The 18,447-nt window shown below is 39.5% G+C and overlaps 1 protein-coding gene across 6 annotated transcripts in view; it reads left to right on the forward strand.

Moving 5' to 3' along the window:
• LOC142104477 (DNA topoisomerase I, mitochondrial-like) overlaps positions 1 to 18,447 on the forward strand; it is a 164,176-nt gene that overhangs the window by 112,871 nt on the left and 32,858 nt on the right. For all 6 annotated transcript variants that reach the window (XM_075189165.1, XM_075189164.1, XM_075189166.1 and 3 more), the window contains one exon: positions 12,931 to 13,053. In XM_075189165.1, the coding sequence (XP_075045266.1) occupies positions 12,931 to 13,053 (123 nt within the window). The remainder of the gene's footprint in view (positions 1 to 12,930; positions 13,054 to 18,447) is intronic.

Raw genomic sequence — 18,447 nt, forward strand, 5'->3', positions numbered from 1 at the left:
CAGATCTTTTAAGGCTTGAGAAAAGACAGTCTTGACCAAGCCGCTCTGTATTTAAGGGGAAACTGGGCCTGGAGCATCTTGCTGTTCCCATGAGATGAAAATGAACTTGGGAAAAAGCGAGACTGTATTTGTAAGGGGTTCTTAACACATAATGCCTTAAGTGTATGTTCCAAAAAAAAAGTGCTTTGTTCATATGGAGGTTTGTTATGTGCTTCAATTTCCCCTTTACAGAAGCCAGACAGCACCTGGAGGGGATAGTAAATGTGACTGTTAGGGCAATCTCACCCCAATTTCTAAAATACAGTGCCTCCAACTGATTCACATTCTCTTTCCGGTATTGGCAAAATCCAACAGGGGTTGACTTGGGCTAAATCAAGGGCTGGCTGGAGGGTGAGACTCGGCTCAGCCACCTATCAGAAACAATTTAAAGGGGAACAAAATGGTGCTAGCCCAATGTAGTCCACTATGGGACCAGCCCGGGGGTGGGGGGGTGGGCAGATGCTCTCCTGCCCCCCCCCCCCCAGCTCAGCCAGCCCTTGGTGAAAACCCATTCACTCCAGGAAAAGGGAAAAAGTTCCCCGACACGTTTAACTTAATGGGCGGAAACCTGATGATTTTTGGGTCAAGTACAACCAGTTTAATCTCTGATAAGGTTATACTGGTTGAGATCAATCTAACCGTGAAATGAGAAGATATATAATGACAGGTGATCCAGGGGTTACAGTGGAATTGGCTGCGATTTGGCTTTCACCGTTCCCGTTCCAATCTTGACTGCACACGAACAAGCAGGAGTTGGCTGACCTTGAAATATACTCTTGGAGAAAAAATGGAAAGTTGGGCATCCATTGATAGTTACACCAGGTATCCAGTAAGTGCATTTGCACAAAAAACATTTTCTCTTATAAAGTAGCAGGTAAACAGATCTGATGTTAGAAATTATTGTTTCTAGTGTTGCCACACCAATTAGTGTTTTAGTTGCATTGTAATTCATTGCAATATAATTTTTCTGAAGTCTACTTTTTTTTTTGGGGGGTGTTTGCCCTTTAAATACATCCAGATGCCTCCAATATTCATTTTAGGGCTAATAGAAATGCATATCAAGCGTCGGTGAGTATGAGGCCTTAGACTCCAATAAAATTATGTTATGAGTGCTAGATCATTATCTTAACTCTTAGAGAAAAATATATAATATACCAATACCTTACCTTTACTCCACAAGATCTACGGATTGTTTTCAGTGTGCCCAGCCGTTCTGCTGCTGGAGGTGGCACCCAAAATGGCATAGTTGGCATCCCTTATACAAACTACCCAAAAAAACGCTTTTATGAGCTGTGTGCGGTTTAAAAATGCAAATATTGTTTGTGTTATCTTTAAGCATCTTTACATCTAACCACAAGGTAAACACCACTAATTTAGACTTTCTAATACACAAATTATTTTAAATGAGTTTTTTCCTAATTTTGCTGACCCCTCATAAAAAAGAAAAAACTTTGGTCTGACACAATTAATACAATTGCCTCTAACAACAAATTATTGCACCTGAAAAGATTGCAATTTAATGTTCGTGGTGATCTTGGGGTTTTAAATTCATGAGAGATTGATCATTTGGCAATGAAATAAGTGACAGTATATTTGATTGAATAGAATGAATTGAACAATGTTTATAAAAATTAACAGATTTGATTCACTTTGTTGCTCTTTCCAAAATTATTTTTTTTATTTTTTTTCCCTGTTTATGAATTCGCTGTCTTATGCAGATTAAATGATGGATGTAGTTGTATCCCAAGCACTTGGCATTTCCTTGTATGCCTGTAACAGATGCGTACGGCCCTCAGCTATGTCTTTCTGTGTTGCTACAGGAGCATGCTCAGATTACCATCCCCACTGGCAGGATAATTTCACTGCTGAATTCTATAGTGTTCATGTAGCTGCAAAGTCACCTACACATGGACCTCTAGTGGCCTGAACCAAGGTTCAGACTACCATTGTAGTGCTGCAACAAGTTGCTCATGCATCAGCAGTATTGACTTACCTACTATCTCAAGTGGGAACTGCCTCCACCCCTAATAAACTTTTTTGTCCATCATGGTGATGGACAGATTTATAGACTCAGCGGAACTTTAACAATTTACGATAGCAATTTATTACAGGCATCTGTTTGAAAGTACCATTGTCTTTGTTCAGTACGTAACGTTTAATATATGGAAGGCTATCGGGCCCAAGGTGAAGGAGTCCCAAAGATGTTTCTCCGTCCGCCATGGTGGACCTCATCACTGCGCATGCGTTGTCCACTGCTCGTTCTCAGAAGATTGACTTGAGGTCATGTGAGGGGTGGTTGGAGAAGTGTAGCCAGGGGCCCCCCAAAATTTTGCTATGGGGCCCAGCGATTGTGGGTTAAGCCCCTGTATGGAAAGCAATGATTTTCCTCCCCTTTCTCTCCACGTTTCTGATCTAAGCTGATTGCAGGAGGAAGCGCAGTGATTGGCAATAACACACTGTCAGGCACTGCTGATGTAATGACAGTTGACTGTTGTCACTCTGCTCTTCCTCCTGCAATATAAGAGTGATGGATGGAAAGGAGGCAGAGAAGGGTTTGAGCTGGGAGTAAAGGTAACAAACTGGTCTTTGCTGCCCTAAAATTATGAGTTGAGATTCATGTCTCTTCTCATGGGAAAAACATCTGTCTAGTAGTCCCGTTATTTCGTTTTTTTAATATCTTAGTTGACCTATGCTATTTGTAATAAATAACATCTTGTGTATTAAAGATATATTGAACTATAGGAGCTTCAGCTAATAAACCACTAGCAGCAATGACTAGTATTATGCCTTCTGGCTTGGCACAGCAGTTGCTTTTACCCACTGTGTATAGGTCTCTGCCCGCTGTCACTGCATAGTGGGCTTCAACTCTTCCTAGATAAAGAATGTTTAAATGTCTACAACTCAACAGATGTTTACATCTGTAAATCACTCAAAATGTAGCAGCAGTGTTGTGCCCCTGTCCCTGTGCATCAAAACATTTAAAAAAAAAAACAGGTCCCTCCCTTGATCCAGCCGAACCATGTGCCCTTGTTCACCCACCCATACCCATTCTGTGAAAAGCCACCCCCATGTTCCCACAGGACATGCTACTCCTGTATCCAAGAATCGGGGCAGTCCCTCAAAATTGGATTATTGGGAGCTATGCTCTTTTAACCCCTTATATAAAAACTGTCATAAATATTTGCATTGGAGAGGTGCACAAAATAGATGCACATTGTGTGTTTTTTAAGCATTTTTAGGTAGATACAACTAGGTTAGGTATTACCCCTCCTCCTGCTCCTGTTTGTCAGATGCTGCCTATAGAACAAGCCTAAACAATGCTAGTGTTAGAGTTTTATTGTACGTTTAGCGTACTTAAATTTGGAGGAAAAAGGAGCCTTCTGTGAGGACGTGTGACAAAGTGAGTGCCCCCTGGAATACATAAGATTCTGTTCCGGTCCACAGACACAGATCTCTTACTGAAGCCTGCAGATGGCATTATCGGGGTCAGAGCCACTCCTGGATGTTTGCCATACACCTGGCATTTGGGACCATTTACCTGTCACAATGTGGCAGATGTTGTTGGCGTGTCATTGTGGAGGTCATTCCTCATGACAGAGATAACAAAGTATTGTCTGCTGCTTAGAACAATTACTATGCAAATAAAAAAAATTCTACATAACCAAGCGTTATGGTTACAGTAAAGGAAATTAATTTTTATAGACTAGGATCATGTACCGTAAATCTAATAGTCATCTCTACACAGTGGAGGCTGCCATTCTGTGGCCAAAATTAATATTCATTTTTTTATTTATTTTTTATCTGCGGACACAAATAACATTTAAGGAGAGCTATAAACAGGGTCAACGGGGAGGGGGATTGGAGGAAGAAAGAGGTAGAAAGGGAAGAAAAAGGGTCACAGACAGTTAGTGAGAAAGTTGCCAAATTGAGAATGTAGTCTTGAGAAGGAGGGACCTGGCCTCCAATTAATGGATTTGGCCAAATTGCATAGAAAAAAGAAAGGGGGGAATTGGACTGCACAAGGGAGCATATTAAGGGCAAGAAGGGTGTTCCTATCTTTCCTAAAAAGCAGTGGAGCCCATACTTTATAAAAACATGTTGACTATCATGGAGGTAGTATGTGATCTTTTCCATACATGCGACATACCAGCGAAATGAATGTTCTCCCTGTCGATTCACCAGGAACTAGAAACGTTACTTTCTGCCTCTTGTGTCACTGGTACCTCTGGTGGATCTATAGGCTGAATTCTTGTGATCATTGGTTCACATTGGATCATTGTGATCATTGGTTTCGCCCATAAAATGTCTGCCTCCACTTCGTATAGGTTACAGGTCTGTTTTAGATTTAATATAATATCATGTAAATCCCTGTTACATTCAGAATTCTGGATTTTTAGAAAGAACACCTAGGGGTAAAGGTATCAATCGGCGAGTTTCTGGGGGGTTTGAAAAGTGGAGTTGTTGCCTATAGCAACCAATCAGATTCTAGTTATCATTTATTTACTACATTCTACAAAATGAAAGCTGGAATCTGATTGTTGCTATAGGCAACACTTCCACTTTTTAAACCTACCGGAAACTCACAGCTTGATACATTTACCCCCTAGGCTTAACTGGTTTTATTTCATTACTTGTATCTTATTTTTTCTAAGTGTGTTTGACTCCATTGATTCTCCCCCTATGTTCCCTTGTAGTAAGCAAGAGTGAATAAAGATCCATATACATATTTTTCTGGTGTTAAGAACCAATTCTGCCAGAGGGTAAGTGGCCTAATGGTATAAGGGCATACTGGAACTCGCAGTTCTATAAGATCTGGAAGAACCTCTGTTCTATCAGAATAGGTCAGTATACACAAACAATTAACCCTTTTTATCCAGCATGTTTTCTATGGACTGAAAGTTCTCACTTTGCAAGTGTTTTCCTCCGTCGTAGTAAATTCACTGTGCCGTATAAATCCAAATTTGTGCTGTGGTATTGGCAGATCACTAATGACCTCTGCTGTGGTTTCCAAAAGTTATGACTCTCTGTGCTTATGTGGACAGCTGTGTTCAGGGGTATATGATTGAGTGCTGGTCTTCAGAGACCAGAGATGGACCTTCAGACGAAGACAATGCTCACCTCTGGCGTGTAACTGTTGTCAGACACAAATACACAAAGAAACAGCTTTTTTTTCCCCTGCCAGCCGCAGGAATGTTCAGTAACAAAGTAAAAGATTTGTAATTGCCTAGCAGCTTGTACGGCTTTCCTGGGGAAGTCATAAAACGGAAAGCACACGACGATTTATACTGCTCATCAAAGCCGGCCGCCAGGGTCTCCATCCCTCCTCTTCTGCAGACATATATCTTGCTATTTTGCCTTTTTAAGTAATTATCAGGTATCTTAACACTGCAAGCAATCATTTTAAAAGATGTACTCGAATATGGTGCATTAAATCTTTTGTTGGTACAAAATGTTTCCTAATGTACTTAAGTGTGCGAGGGAGGTGGATGGCAAATAAGTTTTGACAAATACATAGTTGTAAACTATGGGAACTTGGGCATAAGCCAACATTTTAAATTGTCCCTTAAATATCCCTATCAGTGACCAACTACAGAGTACCACATCTCAATCTGCATGCTTAATGCAGTTTTTGCTATGAAACTTTAATCTGTTGAGTTATCTATAAATATCATGGACAGTAATTGTCATGTAGAGTTTATGTATGGAGGGAATCAAGTAAAGGGAGAGCAGCAAATAAGCGTGAATGGTAGCAACTGGCTTCCTAGTCATGTGACCACCTCTGCACACTGCAGGGAGGTTATGCAGCACAGCCAATCAGAGGAGGGGAAGGGGCTAGAGGAGCGCACTCTACACCATGTGCTCTTCCTCCTCCCTCTGCGGGCTCAGGTTACTGTGGGGAGGGGGGTGGGACCTGTGGGGGAGTTTTGGTATACTAGTGGATCTGTGGGGGCATTTCATGACGTGGGGATCTGAGGGCATGGGGGCTATTTCAGAGGAAGTGGAAGACCTGAGTGCCATGTGGTGGAGTCTAGGTGGGCTTGTGGATGCATTTTGGAATGAGTGATGTGGAAGTGCCAAAGTTCTTTGGAAATTAAGGGTAACGTGTGGCTCTTTTGGAGGTTGGAGGGTCGCACATGCAGCCCTTGAGATTTATCTGGGTGTTTGTCCCTGGAAATGTTCAAAACTCGGGTGGTATATAAATATTTCAATTAACTACAATAAAATAAAAGTCTTTGAGGAAGTTTGAGCATCTTTAATGATCTGCAGATGTTACTGATGCTTTATTGTATATAAAAATAGAGTTTGAGTTGGCTCATTACACCCAGTTAGCTATCCTTTACTATCGGAGCACTTTTTAGAATATTCTTCTTATGCTTCTGATTTATAACATACATCTGATTTATAACATACATTTAAAATTAATTAAATGACCTGCTTATCATGTTTTGGGGGTTTTTGTGGGGGTTTTTATTTTATTTTTTTGAGTACTCCAAAATAGAACATTGGCTGTATTAGTGTATTTTTGACAGTTGTGTTTTAGTTTTTCTTTTTCTTTTCAATCAGAAACTTTCTGCAGCAGTTTTATCCCAAATGAAGGCGTTTAGGTGACCTCATGTTTTGAGCATTGAGTCATTTACAGATTTGTCCTATGGAGTGGAGTCATGTCCTCGGCTATTTCCTGGACTGTCTCTTAAGCTTAATCCCAAACTAAGTATTATTTACAACACAGTACGTGTACTAGCAACATAATTGCACAATCTTATATCACCCCATTTAAAGACCAAGCTGCTGAAATAAAAACCCAGGATAAAGTGAAGAGCAATTTTTGAGACCGCAGGATGTCTGTGGAATAAACATTTTTAGGGACTAAAGGAGTGTGTTATATTAATTGAGCATTATTATAAAATAGAGATGAGCTGTTTGGATTTGGAGAAATCCGACAGATCTGAGATTTTGGGTTTCGAGTGAAACAGAGTCATGAATCTGTTCTGTCACGGTCTGCCTCCTGCAGCTCCTGTCTGCCAAGTTGTGGCGCCTTATAAGTCAAAGATAATAATAATAAAAGTACTATGTTGGACTTTTGCATTTATATGTATCTAGCATGTAGTACCACTGTTCCATCAAAGGAGCCACTGTGGTACGTGGACTGTTCTCCTACATGCCGTAGCTGAGCTTGTTACTCCAGGATGCTTAGCACCTGTCCCTGGCCTATAAAAGCCTGCCAGTTCATCTGTTGCCTTTACTGCTGCCGGTGGTGTTTGGAGCCCAAGGTGCCTGTGCCTCCAGGGGACAGGGCCCATAGGTTACCTGAAAATGCAGTGGTGGTGGGACCAGAACCTTCACTTAGCACTCGGAGTAAAGAGGACTGCCAGAGACTTGCAGCAGAGGTGGTACCCAAAACCTTTGTATATAAATAATAATTATATGTTCTGTTCGTTAAGTGTAAGAAATATGTAAAATGGACAGTTCAGATAGGCCAATAGTTGTCATTCCCACACAAGTAAGTATGTTTAATACATTGATACAGATTTGGTTGCCCAAAACATAACCCACATTCTGAGAGATTAAGAGGACAGATTTTGGCCCTGGCAAAGAATACATGTATAGATGGAGATATAATGGCTGGCGATTTACGCTAACTGATAGATTTAGAAATCCGCATAGACTGATTTATTTTTGGAATTGAATGGGAGAGAGTAATTGCAACTATGGGAAAAAATTACAAAATCCATCATTGAGCCAACTCGCTGTAGACTTTGGCCAAAATTGGTGACAATTGAGACAGTTGTGAAGCGATCATTAGCGAAATGACTGGAAAAGAATGTTTAATGCTATAAATAGTAATATACGATCAAAAACAGCTCAAAATGACATTTTACCTATTTTTCACAATTTTTAAGTAAATCCAAAACCTTTCGCGGTTTTTTTTTTGGTTTTTTTTTGTGTAAAACCAATTACAAATCCAAAACATGGGTTCAGCGCACATCTCTACTATAAAGTGTTCTTCCAAACCCATTATCAGTCATTATCAGTCTCTTTTCAGTAAAGTATTTCAAAATACAGTGCATTGTTGTGCCATTGTTTACTTTCTGTATTTAGGTATGGGTTGTGATATTGGTCAATGTGACCTTTTAAGCACCAGCAGGTGCGCAGTTGGCATTCATTGACTAGCACTAGACTTGCTGGCACCTTATGGCATGATGTTGGTTGTCGACTTTAAGATAACCTTCTTTCCGCACGCCTTCCAATCCACCTTGATAGGTGTTTCCATAAGAAAACTGCTCTTCGAAAGACCAAATCACAATGTTTTGTAAAAGCATTTGCACCATTTGTGGCATGGCAACACATTCACAAGTCAGATGTATTGCAGACCAGGGAAAACAAATCCTCTTGTCGTTCCCGTGTGTTAAATGCTGCATTAATTCTTGTTACGCACTTTCCATTTATTAATCAATTGGCCCCAATAATAGGCAATGGCTGAGAATTATAATCTCATTTTCTCCTAGCCATGAGGAATAATTTGAAATAAATGGAATTGTGCGCTCTTTAAAGCCTTTATAGAGGACAAGACCTTTGACTCAAATTGACTGCTCTGGGTTTATGGTATTCTTAATTGGTCTGATCTTTCTCCAGCTTTTCCATTTTAGAGGGGTGTTTTTTTTTGTCTTTGGTTAATTTCTTTTGTCAATACCAATTAAAGCCAATTTCTCAAGTCCCAAGCACTTTGCATTGAATTATAATTTGTGATAAGTAGGGGATGCAAGCTGAACAGATTTTGGAAGTTTCAACAGTTTGGGGCTTTTTTTGTTGCATTTCTTGGTGGTAGTTAATAGTTATATTTGTTGTTTTCCTTGGTGGTACTTAATAGTTATATTTGCTTTTTAATGCACAGTTGATGCTAATTTATGTATAAACTAATGTATGAACGGTGAGTTGTAGTGTCATCACTTCACTGTTCCCCCTCAGATTTCTGTAACCTGTATATAATCATTGGGTCTGTGGCTTTGTGCCTTAATATGGTCACAGAACACCTCACTCACTATGAATAACCCTATTATTTACAATAGAAAATAAATGATACTTTTAGTGTGTGTGTGTATATGTTAAACGTAGATGTAACTGATGCATTGACCTGGACGCACGTTGGAATGGACAGAGCTGAGGGAGGTGACAAAGACCCTCTGGGACTAGGGCTACCACATAAATGCCCACCTCACTCCCCTTACAGCTATTCCCGAGCTTTACCAACAAAGTGGTCCTGTAACATGTTGAGTATTTGTTTTAGGAGGTCACTGTCAACGAAAGTTAGAGATAAACACCTCAGTCCTAACTACCCCATCTTGTTGGTGGGCAGAGCATAGATGTGCTAAGCAGGAGAATAGAGGGTTCTGGGAATTTAATTTAACCAGTGGGTTCTAGCCCAACATACATTAGTACATGTGACCCTTATTTCACCTTTGCCAATATTTGAGGATCAATTTTGCTACGTTTACATGTTCTCCTGTTTCCCCTGTACAACCATTTTATTTATACATGGTAACCGGCCAACAAAGCTTACAAGAGTACAATCTGCTTTCATGCTATTTCCCCAATCATGTACTAGAAGGTTACACAGCAATCCTGAGCTCTTAGTTTAATAATACTTCAATAACAATATTTATAGCTTAATATTCAATAGGTCACATCATTTGGATTCTACTTCAGATAATGTTGCTTAGCAGGACAATTCCTTATCCGTTCTTGGGTCTGGCTCTAAACACTTATACAGCTCAAACATTCAAAACCTGTGGCAAAATATGTATACCCATGCACTCTTTAAGTTAATGTTTTAATGAACACTAACATTGTTAGTTTTGGAACATGCTATGTTAATGCTTCGTATGATCTACTCCTATAAGATATTGCTGGTGGATTGGCAGCCACAGTAAATGTTGTTTTTTTATAACACTGTTGTATTGGCCGGCTGTGGGAGACCAGCCGGTTCCATGTGACATTACATAATTGGACCACCCATCACTAAGCTAAGAAGCTCTGTTGTTAATTGGATTGGATCTGATCCTATAACAAGCATTTCGCAAACCAATTATTTACTATATGTCCGCGTGGGACCTTCAGGTGAATCGTAACTATTTCCCTGAGTTAACCAGAATGTTAAATGTTATCTTCTGATGTTTGTATTTAAAGCAATAGAAGGACTGGGGATGGACCAGAGCTTGCCATGTATCAATATGTATCTCCATGTGTACCCATCTATAGGGGGCTCTTAAAATTGTTTATTAACCCCACACTAACCTCGTAAATTTGATTATTTGTAAAGCACATAAATTATGCAAGATTCACACAAGAGGTCATCTCACCTCCTAGATTGAGGTCTGGAGATATATCATTTTGCCTGTTCTCTTCTTTTCTAGGCCCTTTTCTAACCTAGATTTAACATCCATTCAGGGGTAGCGAGATAAGAACCCTTCTATTACTGGTCTTGCTTACAACCTGTATAAGGGAAAATACTTTTAATAACCCCACTTCCGTAGTGCCCTGACCTGTCACCATGTTACTGATTTTAACACTGAATGCGAAAGGCCTTAATATTCTGCATAAACATTCTCTAATCAACATTATAGTCAGCAAACTTAAACCAGATATCTTAATTTAGGAAACCCACTTCAAATAGGGTAATCATCCTATTAGAACACCCCAGCACAATGGAGTGACCATTCTAATTAGAAACTCTATACTTTTTGAACTTACTAGATCTCTGAAAGTCTATTAAAAATCCTTCACAATTCGACAATATTTTAATGAGAATGACCATCTGGAAAACAATAGACATGCACACTGGAGACCTACAGGTTTCAAGGAGACTTCCTTAAGGCCATAAACACTTTGTATGACAACCCATCCGCAACAGTGGTGTCAAATGGGGTTGTCTTGGGGTCCTTTAAGCTAAGGAACAAGACAATGGTGTGCTTGCTTTATCTCCATAATATCTGACAACAGAGCCACTAGCACCCAGGATTAAAACTATATTATGTTAAATCTCTCTCTTTAAAATGTGAGTGGACATTTAGAATAAGCTGTGTGACTTGGATCAGATTCTGTCAAACAAATTCCAACTTTTGCCTGATGGTACTTTAAAATTGTTCTTCTTTTGAACAAGTGCAAAACCTCAAAACGTTGGGTAGATTATTTTGAAATGGGAAACAGAACTTGGTTAATATATGAAAGCAGGGGCTTGTTTAGGAATTCCTGTGCCACATAATAACAGATCTGTTTTCAGTAGAGCTACTTTCTAACTCCGCGTGATCAATAAAATGATATTTCCCTATCCCTGCCAATAACTGCTTTGTAGTGTATGTATTGTTCCTTTATCCTTAGTACCTGAATCTTATTACTGACCTAATGTGGGGCCTAAGTCGATTTTTACAAAATATGCACATTTTCTTCTTACAAAATTCTAAATTAGTGATGTATTCATGCTTTATAGATACTTTTAATTGCAAGATTTGTCTTTTTAAAGTTTACACAACTTATTTCATCATCATCACCATTTATTTATATAGCGCCACTAATTCCGCAGCGCTGTACAGAGAACTCATTCAAATCAGTCCCTGCCCAATTGGGGCTTACAGTTTAAATTCCGTAACATACATACACACACACAGACTAGGGTCAATTTTGTTAGCAGCCAATTAACCTACCAGTATGTTTTTGGAGTGTGGGAGGAAACCGGAGTACCCGGAGGAAACCCACGCAAACATGGGGAGAACATACAAACTCCTCACAGATAAGGCCATGGTTGGGAATTGAACTCATGACCTCAGTGCTGTAGGGCAGAAGTGCTAACCACTACGCCATATGGCAGTTTCTATAAGGGATGAGAAGGCAGCCATATAATTTGCCACCTTAGCAGGGGCCGGGAGAAATCTGCCCCCCCCCCCCAGGCCGATCCCATAGAGGGCTACCTTGGGCTTGATCACTAGGCCACCTGCATTTTTACTCCTTTGAAATGTTCCTAATAGGCTGCCGAGTCGCGTCTTGCCTCCCGGGCTAAAATTCGCCAGCCCTCCCCTACACCTCATAAACAAATACTTGACGCACCCTGATAGTAGCCATAGATAAAGGTCATATAAATCACTGTTCACTCCCTCCTTGATCCCTTACAATCAGGATTCCGTCCTTTCGCCTCCACCAAGACGCACCCGAAATCTGTGCTGAATGCAGCATTGTAACTGAGCTTCCTCCTCCGCTGTGTTCCTCCTCCGCTGTGTTCCTCCTCCGCTGTGTTCCTCCTCTGCTATGCCTCTCTGCAAAACTCTCCATTGGCTCTCCTTTCCCTCCAGAATGCAATTTAATTTGCTTACCCCTCACTTATAAAACCCTCTTTAATGCTTCCCCTCCTACATCTCCGACCTTGTCAATAAACACTCCCTTACTCACCCACTACGTACCGTCAATGACCTTCGCCTCTTATCACCTATCACCATCTCACACTCCCGCCTTCAGGACTTTGCCCACACCCAATCAGACTCCGCCCTTTCAAACGCTCCCTCAAAACTCAGCTTTTCACGCTTACCTACCTGGCCCCATCCTACGACATTTCCCTCCTCTTGCCCCACCTGCCCCTTTCACTCCATTTCTATCTCCGTTTATTACCCTAATCCTCTTCATGTGGCCCACTCTACCTCTTATTTTTTCTTTATAATGTTTTCTTTGTTCTTAGTTGTGTCTTCTTATGTAGCTGATTTCTCTATAGTCTCTTGTATTGATTTTTACTGAACCTATTATGTCTCCTGTTCCTTATCTGTAAATTAAGATGAGAAGATAGACTACCCTCCTGTTTGTAACTTGGTTTTGCTTGAATGAAATGGAACTTTTTTTTCTGTCTTCTAGGAAATGACCCTTGAAGAGCGATTGGTGATTGCAGATTTGGCCAAGTGTGACTTTACTGAAATGTTTACTTACTACAAGGGAAAAATGGAGGAGAAGAAAAACAGGAGTAAAGAAGATAAACTGGTAAAATATAATCCCATACAACTAAGAGCAGAGCCAGGCTTAGGGGTAGATTTACAAAAACTTCTAAAAAAGTAAAAGTAGAGGTTTTGCCTATAAACAACCAATCAGATTCTAGCTATCATTTATTTAGTACATTCTAGAAAATGATAGCTGTAATCTGATCGGTTGTTATGGCCAAAATCTCGACTTTCCCTCGTTAGAAGCTTTTATTAAATCTACCCTTTGGATTTCAGGCCACACAAAGTTCCGGAACAGGACAATTAATAGTCGGGGTAATATTGGTAGTGTTACCAGGAAACGGGGGTGGGTGGAATTACCTTTGTAGCTGCTGTCCACCTGTCGTGTGTCTCATGCCTCTAATAAGTCCTTGGCTTTAAGTGAGGTATTTATTTAAGTTGAATATTTAGAAAAAACTGAAGTGGAGACAGCACCTGACAGTGTAGTAGTTAATTAAATGTGGATTACAAAATACCTGCATAGCCAGCAATAAAATTGATAGAGCTTATCTGTCAATATCCTAAGGATCTTTTTACTGTTTGTCATACAGCCTCATATATGGACCAGGTGATTTTAACAAAAAACATAGTGTAAATATGTAAAAAATACATCTAGTGTATATTGATTATGGAGTGTCTGCGTGCCAACAAAAATATATAATAATATAAAAGTATAAATACAGTGTACCTAAGTGAACAACAGTGAAGTAACAAAAAACTTGTTACTACAGTAATTACCTAAACAAAAACTGTATTACAGCTTGTTCTCCAGTCACGTTAAAAAAAAAATTGTTACACAAAGGAGCAAAAAGAACCTCAGACTAATTCCCTCTCCCCTCTCTCCTACCTTGTGCTGGGGTTATGTACAATGGGAATAACCTTGGTCCCGATCCTGCCCCCCTCCTACACCAAGGACTTGTCGGGCAAGTAGATGTAGAAAAAATGCTCTATCGCAGATGCCCAACGCACAGGTGGGCAGTGTTTGGGTGCATCTTGGCATAAGAGGTGCCTTCACAAGTGCTGCATCTGTGGTTATAATGTGATTTTTTTTATTAAGCTGTAGTATACTGAATTATTTTTTTTTTCAATACAAAAATACAATACAAAAACCATATTGATATCTGCATTAGTTGCATCTGATGTGCGCTGCTGTTTTTATGAGCCACAAATTAGTTTCCAGTTTGTACACAAAATATGGAAGAAATCAGGATAACATAATAGTGACCATTTATAAGTAAAGGAAATTACAGTTTGTATCTCTGTGGTCTTAGTGGTATCTTCTCAAAGCATCAGAGTTTTTTTAAATTCTTTTTTTTTTGTGGTTCTAAACGTCTGACACAAATGTAAGGCAAAAAGTTTGTTTATTTTTCTGTTCCTGAAGATAAATGAGCCCAGTTCTGTAGCTCCTGGATTTTGTGACTTTTTGGTGCCTATGATTAATTGCTTAGATCTCGGGCAGAGCAGATAGAGGCAGCCTCTGTACAGATTCTTGCCAGCTCTGCTAAAACCTGACGTGCAGAAACACCTGCCACTTAATTCCTCTGCGCCCTGCCACCGCTGTCTAATGTGTACAAATGTCTGTGAGGAGCCTTGTCCAAACCTGTGAGAGAGAGTACCAAAGTACGTTCAAAAGACGGTCTCCTGAGAGACAACCCGCCAGTTTTAATTTCGTTCTGAGACTGGAAATGGTCTTATCGACAAATACTGTATTCATTGCTTTTGGTTGTAGAATAGCCTTGTCTAAAATGCATTCTCCTTTATGTAAAGAAAATAACAAAGTAATTGTTGCAGCTTATATTAACGTCGAAGTGGATTTCAGTAGGGACTGATGTGATCTAATTTAAGAAGAACTCTTTTTTATTAAGAAACTGATATTGACTATTTTTTAGGCAATCATTGTTCATTGAAGACAAGAAGTCATAACATAAATACAGGTACATCGTAGACCCTAGTTTATATCTTATTTTATTGTGTGTCTAATCTCCCTAAGGGCAGAGGGTGTAGGTGCTAGAGGGCCACAGCTAACAGGACCCCGCCTTCTCTGTCAATGCCTAATGCGCAATGTGACAATTGGATGGTACATATGGGCCCCTACAAACTGTGCTATGGACCACACCAGTGTCGGAATTACCATTGGTGTAGCAGGTGCGGTACACCGGGGCCCATGGAGATGATGGGACCCACTACACGGGGAACTAGCGAGCTTTCGGCCCCGGTTCCCTCCTCCACGCTTCCCACCTTCACGCTTCCCTGCATAGGGGCCCACAGTTCACTAGTTCCGCCTCTGGACCACACAGATGTCTAAATGTCTGGATATGTCTTAACTTTACCATTACATAGATGTTTAAGGTTTAACAAACTACATAAAACAGGGGGGAAGGAAGGGTAAAGTTAAATGGTGGTGGGTAAAGAATATGTACTTTCCAGGGGTTGATCTGGAATTAATGTTTTTGTTCCTATCAGTGGTATAGTATAGGGAACAAATTTTGAGCTTGAGTTGCAGTTGGAAACTACAATGACAGTTAAGGACCCTTAGGGATTAATAAATTAAATGTATTGGGTATGAGGAATCTCTGGTTGTGGTGGTGACTTAGCACGTTTATATCACTATACAACAGAAACTGTCTGCAGTCTAAGACCCATTTTTGTGGGAATCTGTCTGTTTTAATGAACTTTGGCTTCAACAAAATGGCCGGAGTGATCTCACTCGTGGCTCTAGTGTTTGACTTTGAAAAGGAACATGTAGTAAAACTAAATTGTGATATTCTGCAGTTTCTTGGCAGCTGAGAGTTTTGGGGAGCAATAGATGAGTAACTGAAACACTAATTGTCATTTTTTAAATTAAATTGGATGTGAGTGGAAGATTAGTATTCATTTTACAAAGCATTACATTGTTTTGGTAAGATGGTCAAGAATAATTTATTTAATGGAGATTAATTTTAATGTGCATTCTTTCATGTACAGCTTACTTTGTTTATTTAGCATACATTATTACATTTATATACATTGAACTTTCCTATTTGCATTATTATTTCAGCAAGTGTTTTTTGTTTTTGGGGTTTTTCTTTCCTGAAACTATGCATTTGGAAAACCACCTCTAAAAATCCTACATTTGCCCCTGCTTATATATTTGGGAGACAGTGTGTCTGGGTTCTCCAGCCATTGTGCAAATAAGTTTCTATGGGCTAGATTTACTATGCTGCGGGTTTGAAAAAGTGGGGATGTTGCCTATAGCAACCAATCAGATTCTATCTGTCATTTTGTAGAAGGTACTAAATAAATGAAAGCTAGAATCTGATTGGTTGCTATAGGCAACATCCCCACTTTTTCAAACCCGCCGCTTAGTAAATCTAGCCCTATGTCTATTTAGTTATTTTTCTGGCTTAAGCAATTCAAATTGTGAGTAGTTTGAAAGTATGTCCAAAGCTCTCAATTCGTAAGATCCAGTTTTTAAAATCTTTGAAGGTGTATGTCCAGCCGTTGGTGGCATTGGGTCCTTATAGGTCCAATGTAAAATAGCATTTACAATATGCTACCTGAGATGTTTTAAAAGGAGGGGTTATTAGTAAATTTTATGATGCTGATTATGTAATAAAACAGTACATCATTGTGTGGATGACCTTAGCGGAAGTTGTCCTATATAGAAAATGGTAGCTGAAAAACATGCAAAATGATAAAATCCTACAGTGCTCAACCACTCATAAATAAAAACATATTACATTTATTGTACCTATACAATATAAAAATTACTGACTTTATAAAAAAAAAAAAAAAAAAAATGGTTACCAAAAGTTTAAGCTAGCCCGTCCACACACCAATACCAAATAAGTGTGTAAAAAAATTCAATTATGTTCCAGTAACGTAGAACCTGGAAAGCTCTGCAGTCGCACATCGTGGGGAATTGAATTCCCCCTTAGAGTGACTTCATTTAATTCCCACCTTGGTGGGTAGAGAGCAATTACCGAACGGGGTCAAGTACTCTTCACCACTTGGTTTACACTATAAGTCTCTCCTCGTGTTCAGTGGAGTACACACGAAAACCCATATTAAAAATATTTTACCATCACGTTGTGCTAATTAGACTCTGCAATAAACCACTGACCACAGGTTAAATTCCTCTTGTTGAGGACATACACTGAGCATTGATCCATCCTGATCGTATACACTTCAATGTAGCAATCTAACTGTCCCTTAAATTAAAAGCCTGAGGAAGTCACTCACTGTTAATCACCTTGTGGTTGAAGCTGCTTAGTTGATCTATATTAAACATCCTATTTTAACAAACCAATTGAATTTTAAATTAAAGGAACTCTAGCCTCAAATGTTCATAGTTTAACCCGTGCCTTGCTCAGCAGTGTGTGATACAGTTTTGTTATCCCTCTGTGGGTGCTGTGAGAAAACTAAGGGGGTCATCCCAACACTAATTATCTGCAACACCAGCAGTGCCATACGGCTCCCCCAATGTCACTTTGTATCCAGCAGGTGGCAGTGTGTTCTGTTTTGTGCAAGCTCTCATTTCTGTCTTTCTCTTGAATAGTGAGCTATGCGAGTACCACCAGCATCATAGAAACAAGGATAAGTCCTATAACAAGTATACATTTATATAGTTATCCCTTTTAATATTTATTTTAAACAAATATAAATATAAAATTGAAAAAAATGTAATAGTCCATTTTAATCTGACGCTTGCTAGCACTCTAGTGCAAAGGATTAATTTATTTTTTTTTAAATTCAAACATAAAGCAAGATGATTTGAACCAAATATAGTGTCCTTTATTGGGACCGTGTGGTCAAAAAGTTTTATCCTGGTCATAGAAGTTCACATGAGTCTACAAGCCTGAAGAATTCCAAGGACTTTAACTTATATCAGATTTGAAGTCCTTATGGAGTCTGGGTAATGAATGTCACATTATGAGCCTGAGTCACCAGGGCACACTTACTGAGCGCTACATGCGTTTGTTTTAAAATGCCCGTAAATCGGGTCTGCGCACTCCCAAATTCAACAAGGAATGGATCTTAAGATACGTGTGCTGATGAATTCGGGTGTAGGTCTGCTGTGTTCTACTGCACAAGACGCTGCAGGAGACCTATGTGGATTATAAATTAACTAAAGAACATGCAGGGGGAAAAATATTGAATTAATGTTAACTTTTTTAATATAGATATCAATGATAAAAAAAATTGTATTTTTTTGTTTTGTTTTTTAATAGGCTACATTTATGGGGATGCTGTTAATGTCTACTGAACATAAAATACATTTTTACAATTAGTCCTGATTGCAAACACATGTTCTAGCATACATGCGAGACTGTCATCACTACTGATCAGACTAGCCCTGTAGCTGGAGCAAGAGATATGGCAGTAAAACGGGTAACTTTTCGATGCCCAGAGCTGGATT

Source organism: Mixophyes fleayi, chromosome 10 (assembly GCF_038048845.1).
Source record: "Mixophyes fleayi isolate aMixFle1 chromosome 10, aMixFle1.hap1, whole genome shotgun sequence".
Lineage (NCBI taxonomy): Eukaryota > Metazoa > Chordata > Amphibia > Anura > Limnodynastidae > Mixophyes > Mixophyes fleayi.